Source organism: Dipodomys spectabilis, unplaced genomic scaffold (assembly GCF_019054845.1).
Source record: "Dipodomys spectabilis isolate Male_0828 unplaced genomic scaffold, ASM1905484v1 ptg000080l, whole genome shotgun sequence".
Lineage (NCBI taxonomy): Eukaryota > Metazoa > Chordata > Mammalia > Rodentia > Heteromyidae > Dipodomys > Dipodomys spectabilis.
The window spans coordinates 371,632-397,074 of NW_024870757.1; the positions used below are offsets into that span (position 1 = coordinate 371,632).

At 48.2% G+C, this 25,443-nt stretch overlaps 1 protein-coding gene and 1 pseudogene across 1 annotated transcript; one reads left to right on the plus strand and one right to left on the minus strand.

Moving 5' to 3' along the window:
• Positions 1-11,609: 11,609 nt before the first annotated feature.
• On the minus strand, positions 11,610-21,636 carry LOC122110572 (annotated as a pseudogene).
• Positions 21,637-21,842: 206 nt separating this feature from the next.
• LOC122110717 (short coiled-coil protein B-like) lies at positions 21,843-22,085 on the plus strand. Its single transcript, XM_042683352.1, has one exon. It carries the CDS (start codon positions 21,843-21,845, stop codon positions 22,083-22,085), a length of 243 nt encoding a protein of 80 aa, XP_042539286.1.
• Positions 22,086-25,443: the final 3,358 nt, after the last annotated feature.

Sequence of the window (25,443 nt, forward strand, 5' to 3'; positions counted from 1 at the left end):
ATACACAATGACATGGGGTGGTGATGCACAACTCATAATTATTGTTTTAAAGGATGAATAGGGCCAGGTTATGTTGTTGAGTGCAGCCAACAGCATCCAAACACGATGTTGAGGATGCCCATTCATCCACCACAGTCCAAGATTGTACTTCTTAGTAAGATTAGCTCCAGATCAGTCCATTAATCGAGAGTTAGTTCCAGAAATATTGATAACAAATGGCTATACATGCCTGCACCTTATTGGATAAGGCTCTCCTATAGATACTACTATTTGTGAAGAATTAATGCAAGGGGGTATCAGATAGGATGGAGTAGAATTTGCATGAACTGGGTGTTCGGTTGGTAAAGATGTCATCTGTATATTGCACATTTTATTTTTGTCCAGGTTCCAAATTTTATGAGTCATGGATCGCATTATAATACAGCCTGGAATGGAGCCTTAGAACTGGTGGTAAAGCAAAAAGGAGTTCCAATATCTGAAGCTGAGATATCTCCCATCTTAGTGTGCTGGATGAAGGGATAGGATGCTGTATTGTATACTGATCTATTGATGAGAATGAGTACTTCAACTCCCTCCCAAGTTGTAGGGTGCACAATCGGGGGATCCGGCACGTAAGCCCAATGTGTCAACATTTGTGTCATCTGAATGAGCCTCCACAATCCTAACGCAATGCTCAGGCAACCAGCGGGATTTATTTTCTTCCTGCAAAATAACACAAACATGTCCTGGAACTCAAAACCGGATCGGGCCCATGCCAATCACCTGTTAAAGGATCCTTCCACTTAACTTGTGCAAAAGCTCTTTGCTCCCTTTTTATTTCCCAAAACTGCTGTGCTGCGGAAAGGCCATTACAGTCTAAGCTGAAAGAATATTAACAGGAGAGAAGGGGTATAATTCCCCCCTTTTAATTTAAAATTTTGGTGTTTTTTTATAGCCCGTTAGTTTGTTTAACAATTTATTGTCCTTGAGGAATATAGGGAATACCTGTAGAGTGAAAAATCTGGTAAGATTTATAAAAAGTTTGAAAAGCTTGTCCAACATATCCCGGACCATTATCAGTTGTAATATGTTTAGGAAGTCTCATAGTGGCAAAGCAGTGTAGGGAATGAGCAATACAATGTTTGCTAGTCTCCCCAGCAAGAGGAGTAGCCATAATAAAATTAGAGTAGGTATATGGTAACATGGACAAAGTGAAGCCATCCAAAAGATGGACTCAGGCAGGAGTTTAGTCTACTTTTTCCAAGGTGGAGGTGGTCAGGGTAAAAATGTAGATTTTCTCCAGGGGACTGTCAGGCTGTAGCAGCAGCAGCAGCAGCAGGGTATCTCAGTGGCTCCAAGGGACTATCACATCTCGTGCTAGCCTTTAAATTTCTACACACACTGGGTAAGGATACAAGTAATACATAGGCTTGGCTAGCTGTGGGTCCACTAGTTTTTAAGACTATTTAGACGATAGCCCAGGACAAATTACCAAGACGACAACCTTTTTCACTAGATAGTTTTTTTTAATAGGGCTGATTTTTTTAGGCAGATATAGAAGTCTCAGGCCTGTACTACTATTTTTCATGGGTTTTTTTGGTCTATTTTATCACACTTTTTTATGACTTTGGTCCCTTGTTCTAAAAAGGGGATGATGGGTGAAGATTCATCTTCTGTAATTTTTTCAAGCTGACTTAGGGTGTTGATCCTACCTAGCCAGGAACCTATAACCTTAGTCTATTTTACAAAGAGGTTACCAGGGTTAGATGTCATTAAGAACAATATTTTAACTTTTGACAAATGCACACACTTTTTCTTGGGCTACAGCAGCATAGCTTGTTTAGCACTCTGTTTTGGAAAAGCATCTTTCAGAATGTGACTTGTAGTGACCTAACAATGCCTAAGTCACCTGTGCAGGCATGATAACTTGTTTAGTAGCTGGCCTTCAAAAGGCAGCCTATCTCTCTGTTAATTATGACAAATTATACCACATTACTCAAAGGCCCAATGGAAACCCGGAGGAATTTCTTGGACACCTTACAGTAGCGCTCCAGCGCTATACAAGGCTGGACCCAGAGTCACCAGAGGCTAAGGTGGTTCTTAATATTCATTTTATTGCCCAATCAGCCCCCAATATTAGGAAAAAGTTAAAAAAAAAAAAAAAAGGCTGAGAACGGTCCTCAGACCGCTCAAGGAGACCTGGTGAGTATGGCATTTAAAGTTTTCAATAATCGAGAAGAGCAGGAGATTGACGATAAGACTGCCTGTAAGAGGGAGAACTATCAAATCCTGGCTGCTGCCATCCAGCCTCCTCTGAGGAGACGCACCCAACATGCACCACCTGGAGCATGCTTCAAGTGTGGGCAAGAGGGCTACTGGGCGAAATTCTGTCCTTCACCACAACCTCCACCTGGACCCTGCCCAAGGTGTGGGCAACAAGGACATTGGGGAGTCGATTGACCCTCCTCACCTCCACAAGGTAGGCCAGCCCCTCCCCCACCCCACCCACCCAGGCAAGTGGGCCAGACAGGACGGAGATTTTCTGCTTGGCTACAGAATGAAGGTGCCCAGGGCCGCCTGCTCCCAACAACCAGACCATCACAATGACGGAGCCCAGGGTGTGTTTCTAAGTAGCCGGTAAGTTAATATCTTTTCTCTTGGATACAGGAGTGACTTACTAGGTGCTATGTCAATATACAGGCAAGACAGAGAGAAAAATTACTCTTGATAGAAAAGCCTACATTGAGTCTCTCTCTATCCCACAGACCAAGGAGGACATTCTGTCTTTCTTAGGACTTGCAGGCTTCCTTCGTAATTGGATACTTGGTTTTGCTACGTTGGTCAAACGTCTTTATGAGGCAACCAAGGGTTCCCTACTGGAGCCGACAGACCCCACAAAGCCCATTGACACCCCACCTAAAGTTCTGAAGCAAGCTTCTTCGGGCTCCAGCACTGGCTCTACCCAACCTCAAGGAACCCTTTATACTCTATGTCACTGAGAAGTGGGGAATTGGCCTTGGGGTTCTTGGACAAATGTCAGGCCCCTCCTTTAGACCTGTGGCCTACCTCTCAAAACAGCTAGACCCAACGGTAAAAGGCTGGCCAACATGTCTTCCAGCTTTGGCAGCAGCAGCCACCTTAGCACAGGAGAGCACAAAACTCACTTTTGGCCAACCCACTACCATTCACTCTCCCCACAGACTAAAGGACCTTTTGTCTCATAAATCCCTGTCTTCCCTTTCCCCTTCCCGCCTACAGCTGTTTCATGTCACTTTTATTCAAAACCCTGACTTTTCACTGGAAAGCTGCTCCCCGCTCAATCCAGCTACCTTGCTTCCATCCAATTCTGACCCTCTTTCCCATTCCTGTACAGAGACCTTGGAGGAATTCACACCCCATTTTACAGGTATCTCGGAAACTCCTCTTCCTGACCCAGAAGACATCTGGTACATTGATGGCAGTTCCACATCTACCTCTTCAGGAAGCTGAATTGCGGGCTATGGCATCATTAATAACTCTACCATTCTTGAAAGCAGCCCTCTGACCCTAGCACTACCTCACAAAAGGCAGAACTTATAGCTTTAACTAGGGCCTTAATTTTAGCCAAGGGTCGGAAGATTAATATTTATACAGGCTCAAAATATGCCTATCATATTCTCCATTCGCATGCAGCAATCTGGAAGGAGCGTGGCTTCCTGACCAAAAAAGGAACTCCCATTACTAATGCCTCACTGATTCTTAAGCTATTAGAAGCTGCTTCCTTTCCCCAACAGGTAGCGGTCATTCACTGCAGAGGACACCAGACAGGATTGCTTGCCATTACAGTTGGCAATTCAAAAGCAGACCGGGAGACAAAGCTAGCAGCCCAGAGACAACTCCAGGGACAACTTCCAGCTCCGTTGCTTCTGGTATTGCCTTCAATACAACCCTCTTATACCCCACAGGAGCTCGAGGAACTTAACCACCAGGGAGCCTCCCAGGAAGCACAAGAATGGTGGTCTCTGGAAGGACTTGTTCTTCCTGAGACACAAGCAGACCGCTTTCTTTCCCAGGTTCACCAGGCGCTGCACATTGAATACAAGCCTCTCTCCCACCTTCTTTAACCTTTAATCCATTGCCCTAGCCTAACTACTTGACTAAAGGCTATTACCCAAGCCTGCCCCACATGTTCTCTTACCTCCTCACAGGGTAGTCTCCGACCAGCTGCATTCCCCACACACCAAGCACGGGGACATACCCCAGGGGAAGACTGGCAGATAGACTTCACTCAGATGCCCAGATGTAAGCGGCTGAAATACCTTCTAACTATTGTTGATACCTTTTCAGGATGGATTAAAGCCTATCCCACATTGTTGGAGACTGCTGACACTGTTGCCTCTGTCCTTATTAAAGAAATTATTCCTAGGTTTGGCTTACCCAGGTCACTTCAATCTGACAACAGACCTGCTTTCATCTCCAAAGTGACCCAACAGGTGGCATCCCCTCTAAACATCCAGTGGAATCTTCACATTCCTTATAGGCCTCAGTCTTCTGGAAAGGTTGAAAGAGCTAATGTGCTCCTCAAAACACAACTTACTAAACTTTCTCTAGAGCTCCAGCAATCCTGGCCAGAACTGTTACCCCTGGCACTCACCCACTTACGTGTTTCTCCCCGCAGCCCTACTTTCCTCAGCCCCTTTGAGTTAATGTATGGAAGACCTTTTCTCCTAGGTAATTTCCCTACTGACAATACCAAGACTCCACTAATAGTCTACCTTCCTGTCCTAACCTTTCTTAGGCACGTGCTGCACCAACATGCTGACCAGTGTCTCCCTCAGCCTCATCAAGGCCCCTTTCCCACTCCCCCAATTTTGCCTGGTGATCAAGTGTTTCTCAAGACCCTTAATCCATCTGGTTTACACCCTAAGTGGACAGGCCCTCACCAGGTTCTGCTGACCACGCCCACCACCGTCAAGCTCAAGGGACAGCCACAGTGGATTCACCTGTCAAGAATAAAAAGAGCTCCTGCTCCTGCCCCTTCTATACCAACACTGACTTCGAGGTACACCTGTTCCCCCCTTGGGCCTACCAAGGTAAGGCTATCTTGCATCCCTGAAGATCTGGGTGAGTAACACTGAGCTAACTGCTCTCCTCTCCAAACACCTCACTACCTCATCCCTTAGGTCACCTCCAAACCATGGACATCCAATCTTTTCTTTTCAGTAATATATTTCCTTTTCATCTTTGTTCAGCCCCCTGCCTGACAAGACTTCTTCCAGACTTCATCTAAGAGACTCGCTTCTTGCAGACATCATGAAAGTGGCAGACCTGGAAGCAGTCACCTTCTCCTACTAGGTCACCCCTCTTACTCCCCCCACCCTTTTCCTTGTTCAGCCATGCTTCTCCACCATGCTGGATGGGGGCAACAGTTCAGTCAAATTAACTTCTTTTCCTGCCTGAATAGCAAGCGGTGTTCTCTTCATCAGCTACCCAATAAAACCTAGAATTTCCTAACCACCCCTTTTTGTGAACCGAACTGCCTTGAGACATCATGTGAGATTTTTCTCCAATATCATTTCTGGCCTTCACATCCACGTACACACCACTTCTCTACTCTGGTGAGTGAAACTACTCTCTATGGCTCTCTGTTGCTCAGTTTCTGTCCAGATGTAGCTCCACGCCAGAGAGCTCCTACAGCCTTTAGCTGAAAGTTCGGTCACCTCCGAAGCTGAGGACGCTTGGCTTTGGGGGCTTGGCCATTTCTCTCTAGAGGGCTCTGGGGGAAGTCGGGATGCTGCTTCTGCCTGGTCAGCTCTCCTTCACTTGCCAGACTGACTCTACAATTTTTTGGCTTGTGCCCTGAAGAGTGCGACGCAGGCTGGGTCCCGGGGACCCCCCTCTAGGTTCCCTCTCAAAGGCTAGCCAATGTAGGCTTGATCTATTTGTTCAGGCTTTCTTTGCATTTTTTCAGAACAATTTTTCTGCCATTCTCAGTTTTTGCCACTGCAATGGTAAATGGTCAGAAGTCTGTTTACTTTCAGGCTCTCTTTGTTCTCTCTCTGCCACTCATGTCCAAATTTCCCTATCTCTCCCTTTCTCTTTTCTACATTTTGGCTTCTGCCCTGAAGAGTGCGATGCAGGCTGGGTCCCAAGGACACCCCTCTAGGTTCCCTCTAAAAGGCTAGCCATTCTAGGTTTAAAAATTGTCAGAGTTTCCATTGGTTCAGGTTTCCGTCAATGCCTCATGAAACTTCTCCAGACTTCGTCCAAGAGAATTGCCTCCTCCAGACTTCATCGAAGGACTCAACACCCAAGTGACAGCTGCAGCCTGCTGCCTTCTCCCAGAGTGGACCACATCCCAGCCTTTTACCCTTACGACACCCTTTGCCAGCAGGAAGTAGCCAGAGAGAGTCTTCGCCCCTTTTCATAATTATCAAAAGGCTGGAATGTAAGGTCCATTCCTGGACGGTGAACAGATATCGCCCAGTACCTGGGTTACCTAGGCAACTGGGACACCTGGAAGAGGTCGCATCTGGATCCTCTGAGGTCACATCTTAATCTGATGTGGCCACACCTTTCTCCCACCTGATCCCACTTACCTTTACCTGTACATACCCTTCCCAACCTCCTACCCTATATAGAGCCTAACCCGGGGCCAGATGGGCTCTCTCTCTTTTGCCAGCCATGTGGAGTGCCAACCTAGTCTGGTCCCAGCAGGTCTACTGAATAAACCTACTCCTTACCTGAATACCACGAACGTGGTGCAGTTCTTACTCAGCTACCACTTTTTTTAAAAAACTAACACTCTTCACCCGCACAAAGAAGAAGAAAGTGGTCCTCCCCTGAGGACCACCAAGCTTGCAATTCTGCTGAGCTTTGCTTGGCCATTCAACAATCTCCACACCTAGATAAAAGTCATATGCTGAGAGATAGAGGTGTGCAGACATGTCCAACCTGCGCATTTGTGTGCTATATAACTGTGTGTGTGTTCATCTGTCTCTATTGTGCTGGCCAACAAAATTATATGAAAGTGAAAATGTTAGATTTTGAAATAATGCTTATTAGATCATGTGAACTTCCTCCAGAGAATCTGCTCCATTAAGTGGTGGTCATGTCAAGTTCAAGATAAACTGGTTAAACTCACCTAACATGTTTTCCTAATTCCAGTTTGAGTCTTTGATTTTTTGTTCCTTCTGTCTTTAATAGTTCCCTATGCAATGAAGCAAATCATTCTTAAAGCCCTTTTTGTTCTGGAGAATAAAGTAGTTGGAAAGAAAATAGCAGCTGGATGGTGGTGGTTGATGCCTGTGTTCAGAGTTCCTGAGGAGGCAGGATCTAAGGATCACAGTTCAAACCAGTCTAGGCAGAAAACTCTCTGAGACTCTCATTTCCAATAAACCAATTTAAAAAAAGATGGAGGTGGGGCTGTGGCTGAAGTGGTAGAGTGCTAGCCTTGAGCAAAATCATCCCAGGGATAGAACGGAGGCCCAGAGTTCAAGCCCCAGGACTGGCACAAAGAAGGAAAGAGAAAATGAGGGACACACACAGACCGACCTATAGAGGCAGACAGAGAAGAGAGATGGCAAGCCAGCAAATAAGAAGGAAGGAAGGAAGGAAGGAAGGAAGGAAGGAAGGAAGGAAGGAAGGAAGGAAGGAAGGAAGAGAGGGAGGGAGGGAGGGAGGGAGGGAGGGAAGAAGGGAGTGAGGGAGGGAGGAAGGGAGGGAGGGAGGGAGGGTGGGAGGAAGGGAGGAAGGAAGGAAGGAAGGAAAGAATAAAGAAAGGAAGGAAGGAAAGAATAAAGGAAGGAAGGAAGGAAAGAACAAAGGAAGGGAGTCCTGCTGGTGTAGCTCTGACCACAAACATCAAGGCCACTTCCTGACAGTTACTCCCTTAGTCTTGTCTGTGCTTATTTCTTCCACATAATTTATTTTCACAACTCTTTATTTTCCTTGGCGGTTTGTGTTATATATCTCTAGACTCTCTGCTAATTCAAGAACGACATTAAGTGTACTTTTGAAAAGCCTCAGTTGCTAGGATGACAGGTGCAAGCCACAGGTGTCCAGGGTCTTACTCTTCAAATTGTCCAGGACTGGTTGAGCCACACTTGCAATTTTGGGTGGAATGTAACGTGGGCATGGTGCATGATCTTTCAATGCATTGTTGAAATTTCTTGCAGGTATGTTATGAAATATTTTACATCTGTGCTCTTCAAGGAAATAGGTGTCTAATCTTGTCTCTAGCCTGTTCTTATTTTGGTATAAGAGGGAGTTTGGTAGCATTCTTCCTTTCCTAGTTTTTGAACCTGTCTGAGGGACATTGGTGGTAACTCTGAACACCTGGTGGAACCAGTGAATGAAACTACTTACTGCTTGATTGCAGATATATTTAGGTGACTAAAATCATTTTGTGTCAAACCTGATGGGTCCAACATGCAAAGAAGTGAATCCATTTCTTGTATGTTTTTTAATATGTTGGATTAAGTTTCTAATATACTTCCCAGTGACAATTGGAATTTAAACTATTATGATATTTTAGTTTTCTTAGTTGATGTCTTCGCTGTTCTTGGATGAAGGCTTGTCAGTCTTAGCTATCTTCCCAAGGAAAGTTCTTACTTTCCCTAATTTTTTTTTTCAGTCCTGAGGCTTGAATTCTAGGCCTGAGCACTGTCCCTCAGCTCTTCAGCTCAAGGTGAATACTCTATCACTTGAGCCACAGTGGCCACTTCCAGTTTTCTGGTGGTTTATTGGAGATGAGTCTCATGGACTTTCCTGCCTCGGCTGGCTTTAACCATGATCCTCAGATCTTAGCCTCCTGAATAGCTAGGATTACAGGCTTGAGACAGCAGTGCTCAACTTCTTTCACTCATTTTTTTTACATTGTTCTTTTAATTTCCATTTTTTTTTCATTTTTACCCTGATTGTGTGTGTGTGTGTGTGTGTGTGTGTGTGTGTGTGTGTGTGTGTGTGTGTGTGTTTATGTGTGTGCCTGTCCTAGGGCTTGAACTCAGGGCCTGGGCACTGTGGCTAAGCTTCTTTAGCTCCAGGCTAGTGCGCTACCACTTGAACCACAGCTCTGCTTTGTATATTCTGGGGATAGTTTATTGATAATAAGCCTCATGGACATTTCTGCTGCCTTTGAACCACAATCCTAAGATCTGAGCTTCTAGAGTAGCTCTGATTAGTGGTGAGCAGCCATCAGAGCCTGGCTGGCTCTATGCTGATTATTATGATTATCTTTCTTTTCTGGGAGGGGGGGGTCCAGTCGTGAGGCCTATACTCTGGGCCTGGACACTGTCCCTCAGCTCTTCAGCTAAAGGCTAGCACTCTACCACTTGAGCAACAGCGCCACTTCCAGCTTTTTTTTCCTGCTTGTGTGGTGCTGAGGAATTGAACCCAGGGCCTCAATCATGTAAGGCAAGTGCTCTACCACTGAGCCACCTTCCCAGACCTTATGATTATCTTTCTATCCACTGTTCTTTGTTTGCTTTTAGACTGTACTTCATCGTTGATTGTGTTTGAAACACCTGACTGTTTTCACGCCAGGCCCGCACAGCTGTAAATTCCCTGAGAAGCTTTTGCTGCATCCCAGAGTTTCTAGAAAGTTGTGGTATGGTTTTGATTCTTGAATTTGTAAACTTGTTTCTTCATTTGATCCTTAAGTCTTATGGCTGACTTAAGACTCGACAGCCTATCACTTGATGAGAGGGTGTCTTAAGCCAACATTCTAACTTGGTCTGGATTTACGGGTCCATGGCCTCCAGTAGTACTAGTTCATGAAACCGGGGCAGCAGCAGGCATCTGTGTGCTGGCTCGCTGTGTGTCACCAGAGGGTGATAGTCTTTATCTCATCAACCTAACTTGGGTTTCATGTCTCCCCTGCTCTCGTGGGACAAGCAACTGGGGCTCCCTTTCAGGTCAGTTCCCATTTGCTTGGGACAGTTTTCCACGCGGAACTTTCAGTTTTCAGGCTTGGCTGGTGAAGTGTCATCTCTATGCAGTGTTGGTTTATAACTGGGCCGGGCCAGCTCTCCCTCCTGGCTGACAGGCACAGGGTAGAGCCGGGTCACTGCTTTACAGTCTGGGCAGGTGTATACAGATACAGACAATACTGTCAGCTTTATGTTGTATATCAATTCCCCACCACCAAATAACTCCAAATTTTTAATATACTATCTATTGCCGTCTACTCCTTTCTATCTTGTATATTTGTCTGTTCTGCTAAAAAAAAAAAAAAAAAAAAAAAAAACTTTCCAGGAAGAACAAAGCCTGTCACATTCAGAAAAATGGATGAAAATGGAATTCACCATATATCTTGAGAAGGAAAACAAGCCAGACAAGAAACATAAATATGTTTTTCCCAGGTGGAATCCAGACTTTAAAAGACACATACCTAGCCAGGTGCCAGTGGCTCACTCCTGTCATCCTCGCTACTCAGAAGGCTGAGAAATGAGGATCATGGTTCAAAGCTAGCCAGGGCAGGAAAGTCCATAAGACCCTTATCTCCAATAAACCACCAGAAAACCAGAAGTGATGCTGTAGCTCAGGTGGTAGAGTGCTCGCCCTCAACTGAAAAGCTGAGGCACAGCAGCCAGGACCAGAGTTCAATCCACATGAGTAAACAAAAAAAACAAAACAAAACAAAAAAGATATAAAGCTGTAAAGGAGACTCACACTGATGTCCTCTACCACGGGGGCCTTGGGCACACTTGCAGTACCCTTGAGAAATCCAGGCTTTGACACAATACTATGTGCTCATCAAAATTTTCCCAGGGCAGGGGTGTGGCTCAGTGAACCGTAAGAGGACTTGAGCAGTAGGAGGATGTGAATAGTAGGAAGATGTGAACAGTAGGGCCTCCACACCCAGCCGGAGTCCTTTTCCAACTCTGCCACAGCAGGCAGCATGCCTAGGGGTCAGGACACTCAGTGTGAGTGCTTAGGACTAAGTATCCTCACAGAAAAGGGCAGAGACCAAGGCCCCAAGACATTCCCCCCAACCCTACTGAGACCTGAGGGCCGACTGTTTCTACACTTTTATTTCTTTGTGAAAAGAGGGAAAAAAGGAATAAAATATAAACAGTACAGTTGACACAAATAAACCACCAAGGTGGGAGATGGGGGAGGGAATGGGAAGGAAGTGGGAGGGACATAGGGGTGGGGTCCCCATCTCAGCAGCAAGAGGTAATGTCCCGGATGCTCATGTCTCTCCCTACAGGGCATGGGTGGCGCCTTCCTCCTGGCTGTTGTCCGGCCCACTGCGTGTCCCTCAGCCTTTGGGAGGGGGCCGGGCGCCATCTCCCCAGGGGCTTCAGGGAACGTGCATGGGGCCAGGTCTGGGATCAGGCCAGGCACAGGGAAGGCTGTCAGGACACACTGGCTCCATGAGGGAGGAACTCAGGGAAGGCTGAGCCAAGGGTGGGCCAGAGGCCGGGCACTGGAGGCCCAAGCACTGGCTCTTCTTCCAGCATCAGGTAAGAGACAGAACTAGATGAACAAGAATGGGCCTGCTCAGAAGCCCAGCCTGGCCCTCTTGGGCCCCTGCCCAGGCCCCACCACCCTCTCCCCATCCACCGACCTGTTTGGCCCCCAGCCCCTGCCTGGACACTGCCACCCTCTGGCCCTCCTGGGCCCCTGCCAGGGCACCACCACCCCTTTCATCTGCCACCACCTGCCCACCGGCAGCCCGCACCGGTCAAGGCCTCCTGGGCAAAGTACTTGAAGTCCACATCCTAGTCCTGGGTCACCTTCTCTAGGACCGGCTTGACCTTGTTCTGCAGGATGCTGGAAGCAGAGGGGAAAGGGCTAGAGCATGAAGCAGATGGGGGCCCACAGTTCAGGCCTGGCCACCCCCTTGCATCTCCAGATGGCTAGCAATACTGAGCAACTCCTCACCTTCCTTCCCTTCACACCCCTCCCCATGAGGCTCGCCACCACCACTGCCAACTCCTCAGTCTACCGTGAAGCCAACACTGGGAGGAAGCAGCAGGGATCAGTGGCAGCTGAACACAATGGTGCACATCTGGAATCCCAGACACTGAGGAAGTCCTAGCAATAGCTGGGCGTGGTGGCACCCGTATTCCTAGTGGTGTGAGCAGCATGCACATACCAGGCAGCCTGGGCCTACACATGCACTCTGTGAAATATAACCAAGGCAAAAAGCACTGGGGGCATGGCAAAAGTGGCAGAATGCTTGCCTAGCGAGGTCAACCCTCAGTATCACCACAAAGGAAGAAACAGTGTAACTGGAGAGGAGCATAAGAACAGCGAGTCCCAGCTCACCTGTTGTGGAGGATGGGCCCGATCTTCTGCAGGGACTTGGCCACGTTGAAGTGGACGTTGGCGACGGGGTGCCCTGCCATGCACATGACAGTGGGCAGCATGTGCTTGGTGGCAATGTCCTGCCCGCACACCTCCAACAGAACCTGGCCAAGCACAGGCACATGATCAGTAGTCAGCGCCTGCCACCTGGGCCTGGGTGTCGAGGCTACGCCAACCCTCACTGGGATCCAAATGGAGCACACAACTGACACCATCTCCCAGCAATTACGATTTACAATGAGCTCAACTTTGAACACACAGCCAAAGGTGTGTCTCACACCAGCTCACCTACGCCCAAGCCAAGGGTGCCGGAGGCCTGGAACCCGCCCAGCTCCAAATGTGTACCGCTGGGCCTGACCCTCGGCCTCTCCACTCGCAAGCTTGGTGTCACTGCGGGGCCATGCGAGCCCCTCCCCTGGCAAGTCGGCTCCTGGGCACAGGTGTGGTACAGCCGCACTCACGTTTATGCAGAAGAGGGTGGTCATGCGGTGCAGGTAGTTGGGGTCTCCAGACATGGCCAGCACCTTCAGAATGATGGTGGCATGTGCCCACTCCATCCCGAACTTCTCCACCAGCTTTTTGAGGTTGCTGATGGCTGCCTCATGGATGGCATAGACTGCAAGGGGGATAGGAAGGCCATGGTAGAGTTTTAGAGTGGGTCATGCTCAAAGCCAGCCTTTCCCAGGGTTCCAACAGCGGGCGGAAGGGCACAGACAGAACAGTGGGGTGGCCCCACCCACTGGCTGCCAGCTCCTTCTGCCAGGACTCGCCATGGTCCAACATCCATGCCATGCATAACAAGTTGAGTTTCTCATCAAAGAATTCCACTCCCTTCCAGAGGAGAGAGGTGATGAGGGCTCCGAGACTGAGGGAGGCCAGGCTTCCTCCTCTCCTCTCCCTGCCCTACCCCTCATGCCCTGGATCACTCACCAGCTGCCCAGCTAGCAGGGGCATGTACTCGATGATGGCCAGCTGCACCCTCCACTTGGCGTCCTGGGCTAGCTCCACAATGGCGGGCAGCAGTGACTAGGACAGCTGCCGGATGCCGATCACCTGGTTCACACAGCCCAGGTTGGACATGATGTTCAGCCACACCTCCAGGCACTGCAGAGGATGGGGTTCCTGTGATGCCTGGCCCAAGGTGGCCCAGAATGGGGGGAGGGGAGTGCCACCCCACAGCAACACCCTACAGACCTGACATCTCCCCAGGGCCACTGCTCCAGCCCCAACCTGGCCCTGGGGATACCCAATGGACTCCAGGATGGCGATTGATCACCTGGGTGGGAGACTGGGGAAGGGGAGATTCACCTCGTCCTTCAGCTGGGCTAGGAAGAGGGGCAAGAGGTGCTCCATGGTGTTTTCTCCCAGGATGTAAGAGAGGCCCATGATGACGGAGGCCAGGGGGGACTTCACGTGATGGTTGGCATCTGACACCAGTTCCTGGGAGGGAGAAGGGAGAGAGGCACAGGGGGACCTGCCTCAGCCTCCTATGCACATGATTGGCAGAGGGCATGAGGGTGGGCTGCAGGGTCCATGCCTCCATCTCCTTGCCTGCAGCCTGTGACCCAGGTGCCTGGGGCATTTCTACAGCCTGTTCTGTGCCCTCTTTCATGCCCAGCTGACTCCCTCTGCCAAACCAGTTACCTTGATGCATGGCAAGATCTGGGTCATGATCGCATTCTCCCGACAATCCGAGGAGAGGTTCTCGCAGAACTCTGCGGGCCATGGTGGGGGAGGAGATAGAGCCGGCTGCACCTCCACCCTGAGTGCCCTCCTCAAGCATGGGTCACGGGCACCCACCTTTCACCTTGTATGAGGCCACGGCCCTCACCTGGGCCTCGCAGTCCTTCATCAGGTTCTGGAAGGCGGGCACCAGGTCTGTCTTGGTGATCTCAGGCCCCACTGCTTTCTGGAGCTGTAAACCCAGAACCAGGAAGAGGCAGGGTGTGTGGAGCGAAAGGGGGTCTGGCAGCCTCTCTCACCATTGAGGTCAAAATCTAGGCAGAAGCGGGGCAGAGGTGTCGATACTAGGCAGGCTGCTCTCCCCAGAGCCGGGTCTCGTCCCCAGTAGCATACGCAGAAACCACAGACCTCAGTTCACATTATCCCAAATGGGTCTTTCTGTGACCTGATCCAAAAACATGCCAGCAATGCAGTATTTCCCGCTTTTACATTTATACTAAAATATAGTGGGCTGAGTCATTAAATGGGCAGGGAAGCTAAGGAGAGACATCTCAGAAGAGGGAAGAATGGCAAAGAAACACACGAGGAAATGCTCATCATCTCTGGGCATGAAGGAAGTACAAATCACAACAACCCTGAGATTCCATCTTAATCCAGTTAGATTGGCCAGTATTGTGAATTGGAAAAAATGCTGGCGGGGATGAGGAGAAAAGGAGCCCTACTGTGCAGCTGGTGAGAATGTGAACTAGTAGAGCCACTCAGCACAGCAGTCTGCAGGTTCCTCCAAATACTAAACACAGACCTTCCCTACCACCCACTCCTGGGCATCTACACTGAGCATCATGACAAGGACACCTGCACACCCATGTTCACTGCCACACTACTCACAATAGCTAAGATATGGAAACTGCCCAGAAGCCCCACAGTAGATGTGTGGACCCACAAAATGTGGACAATGGAACTTTACATAGTCATTAGGAAGAATAAAATAATGTCATTTGCAGGGAAATGGATGGAACTAGAACAAATCATGTGAAGTGAGGTATGTCAAGATTGGAGATTAATGGTGCATGTTCTCTCTGATATAAGGCAGTTAGATCTAAAATGCACTGGGATATGACAAATGCCACAGGATTCCAGAGACTCACACACAGTGAGACCAAAGGAGAATAGTCTTAGGAGAGAATCACAAAGGCCCAATGCCTAAGCGTCTCTTCATATTTATATAAAATATTACACATACTGAAACAAATCCCAAGATGTGGAAACAAGATACATATATATTTTTTGGTTTTAGCTTTGATATTTCTGTGTTCTTTATCTGATAAAGAGTCTGTTCTCCTGTTATCTCTGGGAAGGTCCAGGGAGGGAAAAAGGATAGAAAAAAAAGTGCATCCATGGAGCTCTCAGGACATTGATGAATGTGAACTGCACAACTCGTGGTAGAAATGGGAGGGAGGGGTTGGGAGGGAATGAGAGAACAGCAGACACTCACTGTACAAAAGGAAATGTCCTCATTCTCTGACTCATGCATGCCATTGTAATCCCTCTGTACATCCCTTCTATAATAACAGTACACATGTATAAAATAGGCTGTGCACAGCAGCTCACACCTATAATCTAGCTAGATATATAGGAGGCAGAGCTAGGAGAATTGGAGTCCAAAGGTTAGCCTAGGCAAAGGTGGAGATCCTAGCTGAAAAATAAATACAAGGGTAGGGTGTGCCTCAAGAAGGGGGGCACCTCCCCAGCGAGCACAAGGCCCCAGTTGCCAGTATGAACACACATCTGGATGAATGTGTGCCTAGTGACTCTGCCTTTTCTTGGTTGCCAGAGATGCCTTACGCTTGCTCCTGACCACCGCTTGCTCCTGACCACCACCATAACTGATGGGTCCACACTAAGGACACACACAAGGGTAGCCCTCCACGGGCCTCATGCTCTTTTACCAGTGTAACTGGTATGGAGTGCGGGTGGGCAACCCTGTTTCTACCTCAGCTCCTTGTCTGTCTGCAGCTTCCACTCCTGGGCAGGACAAGAGTCTCGCATGGAGCCCAGGACAGAGAGCTTGACTTTCCCACCTCTCCTGGGCCCTGCCATGTACAAATCAGGGCACGTGACAGCTTCCCAGTGTGAATGTGCACTCCTGACCCTGCCAAGATCCAGCCCTGGCTTCTCTGCCCAAGGACATCAGGCTGCCCAATCCCATGCAGGACAGACACACGTCCCTCTTCCCTTCTGCCTTGGCCCTGCCTGTGCACTGTAGGCCTCACACACCTCAGTGAACTTGTCAGCCACCATGTAGGGGATGTGCCAGGACTTGTCCTCGGCCACCTGGCACAGTGTGGGCATCACCAGGGCCTCCAGGTGCTCCTGGGGCAAGAGCTGGGTGATGTTCACACATGCCTCCACTGCCAGCAGCTGCACAGAGTCCTGGGGAGCAGAAGGGGTGCTGAGTGCCCATGGGGCATAAGGGCAGAGGGCCCAGTGGTGGAATGGGGGGAGCGGCCAAGGGGAGGAGGATGAAGGGCGGAGCAGGGTCCCTCCTGCTCATCAGAGGCTACGATGGAGAACATGGGGATGATCTCACTCTTGATATTTTCCAGCTCTAGGACCTTGGCGAACTTCCCCAGCTTGGAAGCTGCGGCCCGCCGCACAATGGGGGTGTCATCTGAGCAGAGGTCCTGGAAGTACCTGGGGATCCAGAGTGGTGCTGGGCAGTAGGAATTCAAGAAACCAAGAGCGTTCAGAGGGCGTGGACCCTTGGGCACCATGGTTCTTGCCCAGGGCATTGGAGGCTTCACTCCGGATAGGAGGAAGAGGAGGAGGGTGGCCTTTGGCCAGGGCAGCTCAAGGGAGCAGCAGGTAGGGTTACTACACATTCATGCACCCATGGGAGAGGGAGGGGACTGCCCCTGAGGCCCAGCAGGTGAGCTGTCCCAAGGGGACAGGACAGGGGTGGTGGTGCAGGAGGTGGCAAGGGAGTCCGGGACTCACTGGCGGAGCTCTGCCTTCACAGCGCTGGACACTCGCAGGTAGCAGATGGAGAAGAGGCCGCAGGCTGAGGTGTGGGAGGTGAACCAGTCACCCCCCGCCAGCTGTTTCACCAGGGGCACGAAATGGGCTTCGAGGTCAGAGGGCGAGTGCTCATGGGAGATGGCCCGCAAGGACTCCACTGCCTTGTCCCGCACTACCGTCTGCTCCACGGTAGCCAGAGACTCCAATGGGGGCTGCAGGGGTGGGGGAGGTGTGGGTGGCACTGATGCTCTGCTCAGCCCTCCAGCCCTGAGGCCATCCCCCTGGACAGCACCCTGCCCCCTCCCAACCCTGCTCCATGGCTCCTGTCTCTACTCCGGGGATGGGAGTGAGGACCCCGCATGCCACTCACCAGCAGACAGTGCACGTACTCTGGGCCCCCTACCAGGCGGGGAAAGGTTCCCAGCTGCTCTGCCAGGGCCAGAAGGACCTGATCCTTATCATAGATGGTGTCTGTAGGGACAGGGCCAGCACAGAGAAAAAGATATGAACTGGGAGTGGGTGGCAGAGCACTGCATGACAGGGCCACTCTGCACCCCTCAGGGAGGGGAGACTGAGTCCCATCCTGTGCAACACTGTGGCAAGCAGATTTCCTGTTCAGGTACAGCTTACACTCTCAGCACCATTCTCTTCCAAAAATCCTTTTCTATCTGTTCAGACTCGGTTCAGCTACTGCCTCCTGGAGGCTTAGCAGGCTATTGCTCCCCCAGCCTGCCCCCAACCAACAGCCCCTGTGCCCAGCTCCCACCCAAAGACAGTGCCAAGCCAAGCCACAGTCTCAGGCATCAGGGCTGGGCATGGCAGGCCGGGACACCAGAGATCTCGAGGATTCTTCCTTTCTGACCTAGGACTTACCACAGGAAGCACAGCACCCAGGGCTCAGAGCACCACCTCCAGAACCCTGACCTTTAAGATGCCAGCCTGGCATTTTGCTCTAGCCCACAATCATGCTGCAGTAATCGCTTACAAAACCAATCCTGCATGTTTTGCTGGTGTGAGACTGAGGCTTCTGCTTTGCTGTCTGGACAGCACCACCTTTTCTCAAAGGACACGGGACCTGCCACATGCAATTGGAGAGGCTCCCAGGCAGCAAGTCCAAAGAAGGGACCTAACGTCCCTTGGTGCTCTGAGCCCCACGTTTCTGGATACCCGGAAGCTCGTGGTCTGAAGCTCCCACATTCCCCCCATCCCAAGCCCCATTTCTTTCCATCCAGGCAGGCAGAACATTGTCTGATGAGACTGTCCTCACAGCCAAAACATAGGTAGTAAATGGACTGAATGCTCTTCATGTCTCTAGTACGAGTCACATAACTGTGTCCACCTGGCAGAGCCTGAGGCAGGCCTCAAGCTGGGAGTCTCACACCGGATCTGCAGCTGCCTTCCAGCAGACTTCTGAGAGGACATCCTGCCTCCACATTCTTCTTCCTCAGCCTTCCCCTCAACACAGTCCTGCAGTACAAAAAGCTTGTCTACCTGCACCTCAGCCTCTGTACCCCATCATCCAGGGTCCCTGCCGTGGGCTTCTCTTATTAAGCAGAAGCCATGTCCAGGCATCCCTACTGCACTGGGCCCCAAGAGTCCCCACCTGTAAGGAAGAGGAGGAGTTCACTTCACATCCTTTCCACTCCAAGGGCCAAGGCGATGGTGGACACCTTCTTGATGCTGTTGAGGTGAAGCTGAGAGAGAACAAGGAGGGAGAATGTCAGTAATCCCAGTCTCAAGGGAGCTCCACAGTGCTGGGAGCAGACACTCAGCACACCCACCATGCCCTCCTCTGACCTGGACCGCACAGTTCAATAGAAACAGTGCACTTTCCGAGTTCACGTAAGATCACACACGCTGCCCACTACTGGCACTACACCTCATACTCCACTTAGTAGCAACGGCTGCATAGCATGCACGCATGCATGCTCTGGGGCAGGCCCTAGACAAGGCACACACACCTGTGACCTCACTGAACCCTCAAGGCAATCATACAAGGTGCGAAGCTGGCTCACAGTGTCAATCCTGTGAGGCACAGCACAATGCAGAAACTCTGGCCAGCTCACAGAGCTAAGAGGATGGCTGGCAGAGCAGGCATTTAAACACAAGGCTTGTGGCTAATGGTGATGATGAGAGAACAATAGGATACTATTACTACAAAAACAAAAGTCAGGTATGCTGATGCACACCTGTAATCCCAGTACTCAGCACACTGATGTGGAAGAATCATGACTTCAATCCAGGTTGGCGTACATAGTAAGATCTTTTCTCAAAATAACAATGACAACAGAGGGGCAACACCATGAGTGAACGGGAACCCGAGACTGTACAGGTAGTTCTGGGTGCACAGTTTCTGGCTCATTAACTCCCTCTGGAATGCAGGCTATAGAACTTGAGCTTTGTTTCAGAAGAGGGCCATGTTAGCTACTGTGCCCAGCATTTCCATCTCAGAGCCATCACAGCAGAATCCTGACAAGTGTCTGATGGTACATCCCCAAGACCCGTTACAGGACCGGTCCAGTCCCACGGGCCAACATGAGGGCCACAGGGTGCAGGTGGAGGCGCTGATAGGCCCCCAGCCTGACCCTGTCTGCACCCTGTCAAACCCTTTCTGCTTGATCACACTTTGACACAGTCTTCCCCATCCAATGAAGTCTGCATAAAAAAAAGAGAGGGTGTGGAGAGCTTCCAAAGAGCTGAAGATGTGAGGGTTCGTGGAGCATAGTGGGTGTAGACAAAGCATTCAGCTCCTGGGGCCTTGCCATACACATCTTTTCAGTAGCATCCTTTATGGTGAACCCGTGAGGATTTGTCCCCAGTCCTGATTCCTTTGAGCTGATCAGCCCCATGTGGGGGCAGAGTCAGAAACACAGGCAAGCAACCTGGGCCTTCACATCCACAGCAGGGGAAGTTAGGGTGAGAACTGAACCGAATTAGAGGGGCCGGGTTGTGTCTGCTGTTGCATAAGGAAATGCTCTGGTGGAAGAGCACCAACCAATGAGCAAAAGCATCAGATAACCAGTTGAAGTTCTAGTCTCAGATAAAAAGAAAGAAAGAAAAAAAAAAGGGAAATGTTTGCTTGCTACTGGGGAGAAATGATCACACTTTTCAGGCCCAAAGCTTTTCTGTTGACTCTGCTGGAAATGTGGAGAAAAATCAGGGAATTTTGTTTGTCTTTACACATGGGCTGTAAGCTAGTTCCCAGTCTCGAGCCAGTGCTGGTGAACAGGAAAGTAGTGTCTGTGGGTGAGTGTTTCAACATCCCACGATGGGTTCACTCTGAATTGAGGGTGGGTCCTAGAGCCAACCACAGTGTCCTCCTAAGCACCCCAGCTGGAGAAGACACAGTACACACAGGGCACAGCCTGGGGACAGAGACAGGGGGAGGCTGAGGATACATCCATAAGCCCAAGAAAATCAAGAACGATAACTGGGCCTGAAGTGAGGAGAGGAGCACAGAGAGGATCCCCATAGAAGCTGTAAATGTAAGCCACTGGGTGAGGCTATTTGTCCCAGCAGCCCCAGAGAACAGGTGCATCAAATTCTCGTAGTGTTTTCACATGAAGGAAGAAGCAACAGTGAGACCCTCCCTCCCCTGAAGAAACCAGGCTGGGACCAAGAGACACCCGCCTAGGCCAGCCTGCATAGACAGGGTCCTAACCCCAAAGCTCCAATTGCAACCACTGCAGTGGACTGCAGACCCTCCCCTGTGTGCTTCTCCTGCCTAGCTCAAGTGCATGGAGCACAATAATGTCACACGTGCTGAGTGCAGTGACATCATTGAGACCAGCTAACCCTGGTGGGCACAGAAGGCCTCCATCCCAAGGCATGACAGACCAGGGAGCTGCATTGAGGTGAAGAATGGTCCTATGCCCCAGGAAGGCGAAGAGTGACTGAGAGCTTCCCTGCAGATGAGCCTCTCATCAAGGCATTATGCATCTCTTTGGGATCACAATGGAACTGATGAACAGTTAGGTAAAAAATGCAGTTGGGCTTAGTGATGTGCACCTGAAATGCCAGCACTGAGAAGGCTGAGGCAAGAGGATACTAGGTTCATGGCTAGTCTTGACTACAGAGTTGAGACCCTGTCTTCAAAAGCAAAAGAGGGTCTGGGAAGGTGGCTCAGTGATAGACTGCTTGCCTTGCATGCAGGAGGCCCTGGGTTTGATTCCTCAGCACCACATAAGCAGCAAAGGCTGGAAGTGGCAATGTGGTTCAAATGGTAGAGCACTAGCCTTAAGCTGAAGAGCTGAGGGACAGTGCCCAGACTGAGTTCAAGCCCCATGACTGACCAAAAAAAAAAAAGAATAGAAAATGAGGTGCTGGGAAGGTAGCTCAGTGGTAGACTGATTGCCTTGCATGCATGATTACCAGGGTTCAATTCCTCAGCATCACCTAAGCAGAAAAAGCCAGAAGTGTTGCTGTGGCTTAAGTGGTAGAGTGTTAGCCTTGAGCTGAAGGGCTGAAGAACATCGCCCAGGCCCAGAGTTCAGGCCCTACAACTGACTGGAAAAAAAGACAATAGAAAATGAAATATTTAGGCATATTCTCAAGAATATATAGGTCCTCGAACACCATATCCATTGGGGCACTATTCACCACAGCCAAGAAACAACCCAGAAGCTCCATGCTGTCTGCAGAGAAATGAGTGACACTGAACATGGTCGTGTGGAGCAAAGTCAGCCAGGTTCAGAGCAGTGGAGTCAAAGGCCAAACTGTGGATGAATGCATAAAGAAGATGTAGCCTGGTCAGTCAGTGCTGGAGTCCCCGGCCAGAGGTGTGATCTTGGGATCCCGCCCCTCCCGGTGCCTCTGACGATACTTCATCAGGATTTTTCTGTCTGAGGCACAGTTCAGCGTCCAGTGTGATGAACGCTGACATGGATTTTGATGCTGAAAATCAGAGCGAACTAGAGGAAAAAACACGACTTATTAATCAAGTGTTGGAACTCCAACACACACTAGAAGATCTCTCAGCAAGAGTATATGCAGTTAAGGAAGAAAACCTAAAGCTAAAATCAGAAAACCAAGTTTCTGGACAATATATAGAAAACCTCATGTCTGCTTCCAGTGTTTTCCAAACTACTGACATGAAAAGCAAAAGAAAGTAAGAGTTCCCTTCTCATTTATGGAATTGCTACTTCTCTTTTCCATCTCTCTCTCCCTTTCCTTCTCTCCATCCCTTCCCCTCCCTCCTTTTCTCCTGCCATTAAAACTTGGGTAGATTCCAAATGTTACACTACCTGTGTTTGTGGCTTAATAGAATGTTTATTAAAATAATTTCAAATCTAGACAAAATTAACTACTTAACAGGAAACTGCCATGAGTCTGTGTATTATGTTAGTCTAAGAAAACGTGCAGATGTATTGTACAGACTTTGTAATTAGAATTGCATGTATTTATGAAACTTGAAGATGAATGTTTTATTGAATTTGCTTTGATATATAGGCTTAGTCTTTTACTACATGCTTACTTAGTAAGATATACATGAAAATATGACCAAAATCATGTACTGAATGCATAGCTGTATGTATGTACCTGTTCACCATTGTGTGCCTCTCCTCCATCTGCCTCATCCTCCCCATTTACCTTCTCCTAAGTCAAGATAGTTTCACATTTGTAAAAGTACTTTGAGTAGTAATCACCTGACAGTAACCTAATCTGTAAGTCCTGAAGTTAACCAAAACCTTGCCTAAAGTTTGTCAGTTGTACTTTCTAATAATAAGATAGGACTGATGGTTTCTCTTTAATCATTTGAAAACAGATTTGAGCTATAAAGAGGATTTTTAAGTTGAAACTAAATTATCAAATTGAGATCTGTTTAAAAACAAAGAACCACCTTTTTTTGCACCAAATAACCCACTTGCTATCTGAAAAGATAAGAATTTTGGTTATGGGCTGTGAAGGTGGCTCAGTAGTAGAGTGCTTGCCTTGCATGTATGAGGCCCTGGGTTCGATTCTTCAGCACCACATAAGAAAAAAAAAGGCAGAAGTGGCACTATGGCTCAAGTTGTAGAGTGCTAGCCTTGAGCTGAAGAGCTGAGGGACAGCGCCCAGGCCTAGAGTTCAGGCCCCATGACCAGACACAAAAAAAAGAAGAATTTTGGTTATATGTCGATTATAAGTAGAAAGTCTGGGAGGAATACATAGAAATAGGTTAAGAAAATAATAATGTGATAAAAGTAGCTACCAACTCCAAATGTTTTCACTCCAGATTTGTATTGTCTCTGGCACAGAACAGATCTTCCAGGGAATATATTTCTAAATATATGAAAATTGGTTAACTTTGACTGACCTTACACATGCCATATGCTATGCTATTCCAGCTCTAGGGTTTGGTTGCAAGGCTTATTTGTTGTACCTAGTCAATTAACTGTTACCAAATTCCTTGAAGAGTGTACTGGTATTAGAATCATGAATGAGAGAATTTTATATGTATAAGAATTGGTAAGCTCAGTATTTTTATCTCACTCTGCAAATTCAACTAATTGGTTCTTAGAATTTTAGTCATTTTCATAACTATTTCTAAAAATTTAGTTCATAGATTCCATTTGGTAAAGGAATCAATATTTCCCGTCTTTGTTTGAAGAAGTGAACCCACCTGTCTTAGGGTGGGTGGATCACATTGTCTGCCTTACCCATCATCGGAAACTTCTTCTGAGTGAAGCTGAAAGCCCTGTCTTAGGTTGGTAAACTGGCATCCCCTGTTACCCGTCTCTGGCAGAAGTTCCTCTCAGGCGGAGGGGGAAGGATTCATTTATATGGAGCTTGATCTTATGTAGCTGGCTGGCTAAACTCATAAGAGAGTTTGCAGTGCACATATAATACAAGGAAGGCATAGAGAAACCATCAGTAAAAGCATTCCCAGGCCAAGGAATGACATTAGCAATCCTTTAACATAAGTCAGAGAAGGGATATAGCATTGAAATTGTTTAGTTTTTTTTAGCAGCTTTTGCCACTTTAGAGTCCAGAGGTAGGGCTTATGTAGTATTATGAGCAAGCTGATTAAGATAACGGGCTGTTTGTATGTTTTGTGTTAGTGTCACAGCAGCTGCCCCTGCGGAAGCAGCTAATGAAATAAAGGCTAAAACATCAGCTACAAGTAGTCCAACAAATCAACGAGGGAATGCCAGAATTTTTATACAAAGTTTTAGAAATATTTACAGGAAACATAACAAAAGATGGTTGCCTAACAATAAGAATGGATTTAGTTATGCTGCTATACAAGCAATTAGTAAAAGAACAATTAGAACAGGTGACATTAAAATAATTAGCTCCTACAGAGATATTAAACAGTCAATACATAATGACATCGGGTGGTGATACAAAACTCATAATATTTTTTAAAAGGGATTAATTGGGCCAGGTTATGTTGTTGAGTGCAGCCACCAGGATCCAAACATGATGTTGAGGATGCCCATTCATCCACCACAGTCCAAGATTGTACCTATTAGTAAGATTAGCTCCAGACTAGTCCATTAATTGAGAGTTAGTCCAGAAATATTGGTAACAAATGGCTATACATGCCTGCACCTTATTGGATGAGGCTCTCCTGTAGATACTACTATTTGTGAAGAATTAATGCAACCGGGTATCATATCAGATGGAGAAGAATCTGCATGAACTGGGTGTTCAGTTGAGAAAGATGTCATCTGTATATTGTACATTTGATTTTTGTCGGGGATCCAAATTTTATGATCATGAATAGCATTATAATACAGCCTGGAATGGAGCCTTTAGAGCTGGTGGTAAAGCAAAAAGGAATTCCAATGTCTGAAGCTGAGATATTTCCCATCTTGCTGTGCTGGATGAAGGGGCTGTTTTGTATGCTGATCTATTGACAAGAATGAGTACTTCAACTCCCTCCCAAGTTGTAGGGTGCACAATAGGGGGATCCGGCACGTAACCCCAATGTGTCAGAGTTTGTGTCATCTGAATGAGCCTCCACAATCCTAACGAAATGTTCAGGCAACCAGCAGGATGTACTTTCTTCCTGAAAAATAACACAAACATGTCCTCGACCCATGTTAAAACCACATCAGGCCCGTGCCAATCACCTGTTAAAGGATCCTTCCACTTAACTTGGGCAAAAGCTCTTTGCTCTTTGATCTCTTTTTTTTTTTTTTCAAAAGCCGCTGTGCTGCAGAAAGGCCATTACAGTCTAAGCTTAAAAAATTTAGTACAAATAGAGTGTGAGAAGAATATTACCAGGAAAGAAGGGGTATAATTCCCCCCCCTTTTAATTTAAAATTTTGGTGTTTTAGCAACCAATTGGCTTGTTTAACAATTTCTTGTCCTTGAGGAATATAGGGAATACTGTAAAGTGAAAAATCTGGTAAGATTTATAAAAAGTTTGTAAAGCTTGTCCAATATATCCCGGACCATTATCAGTTGTAATATATTTAGGAAGTCTCATATTGGCAAAGCCATACTCCTCAAGCTCTTCAGAGAAACAGAGAAGGAGGGAGC

Bases quoted from the DNA above. Each gene is read 5' to 3' on its own strand.
- LOC122110717 (XM_042683352.1), top strand. From the start codon at position 21,843: ATGAACGCTGACATGGATTTTGATGCTGAAAATCAGAGCGAACTAGAG.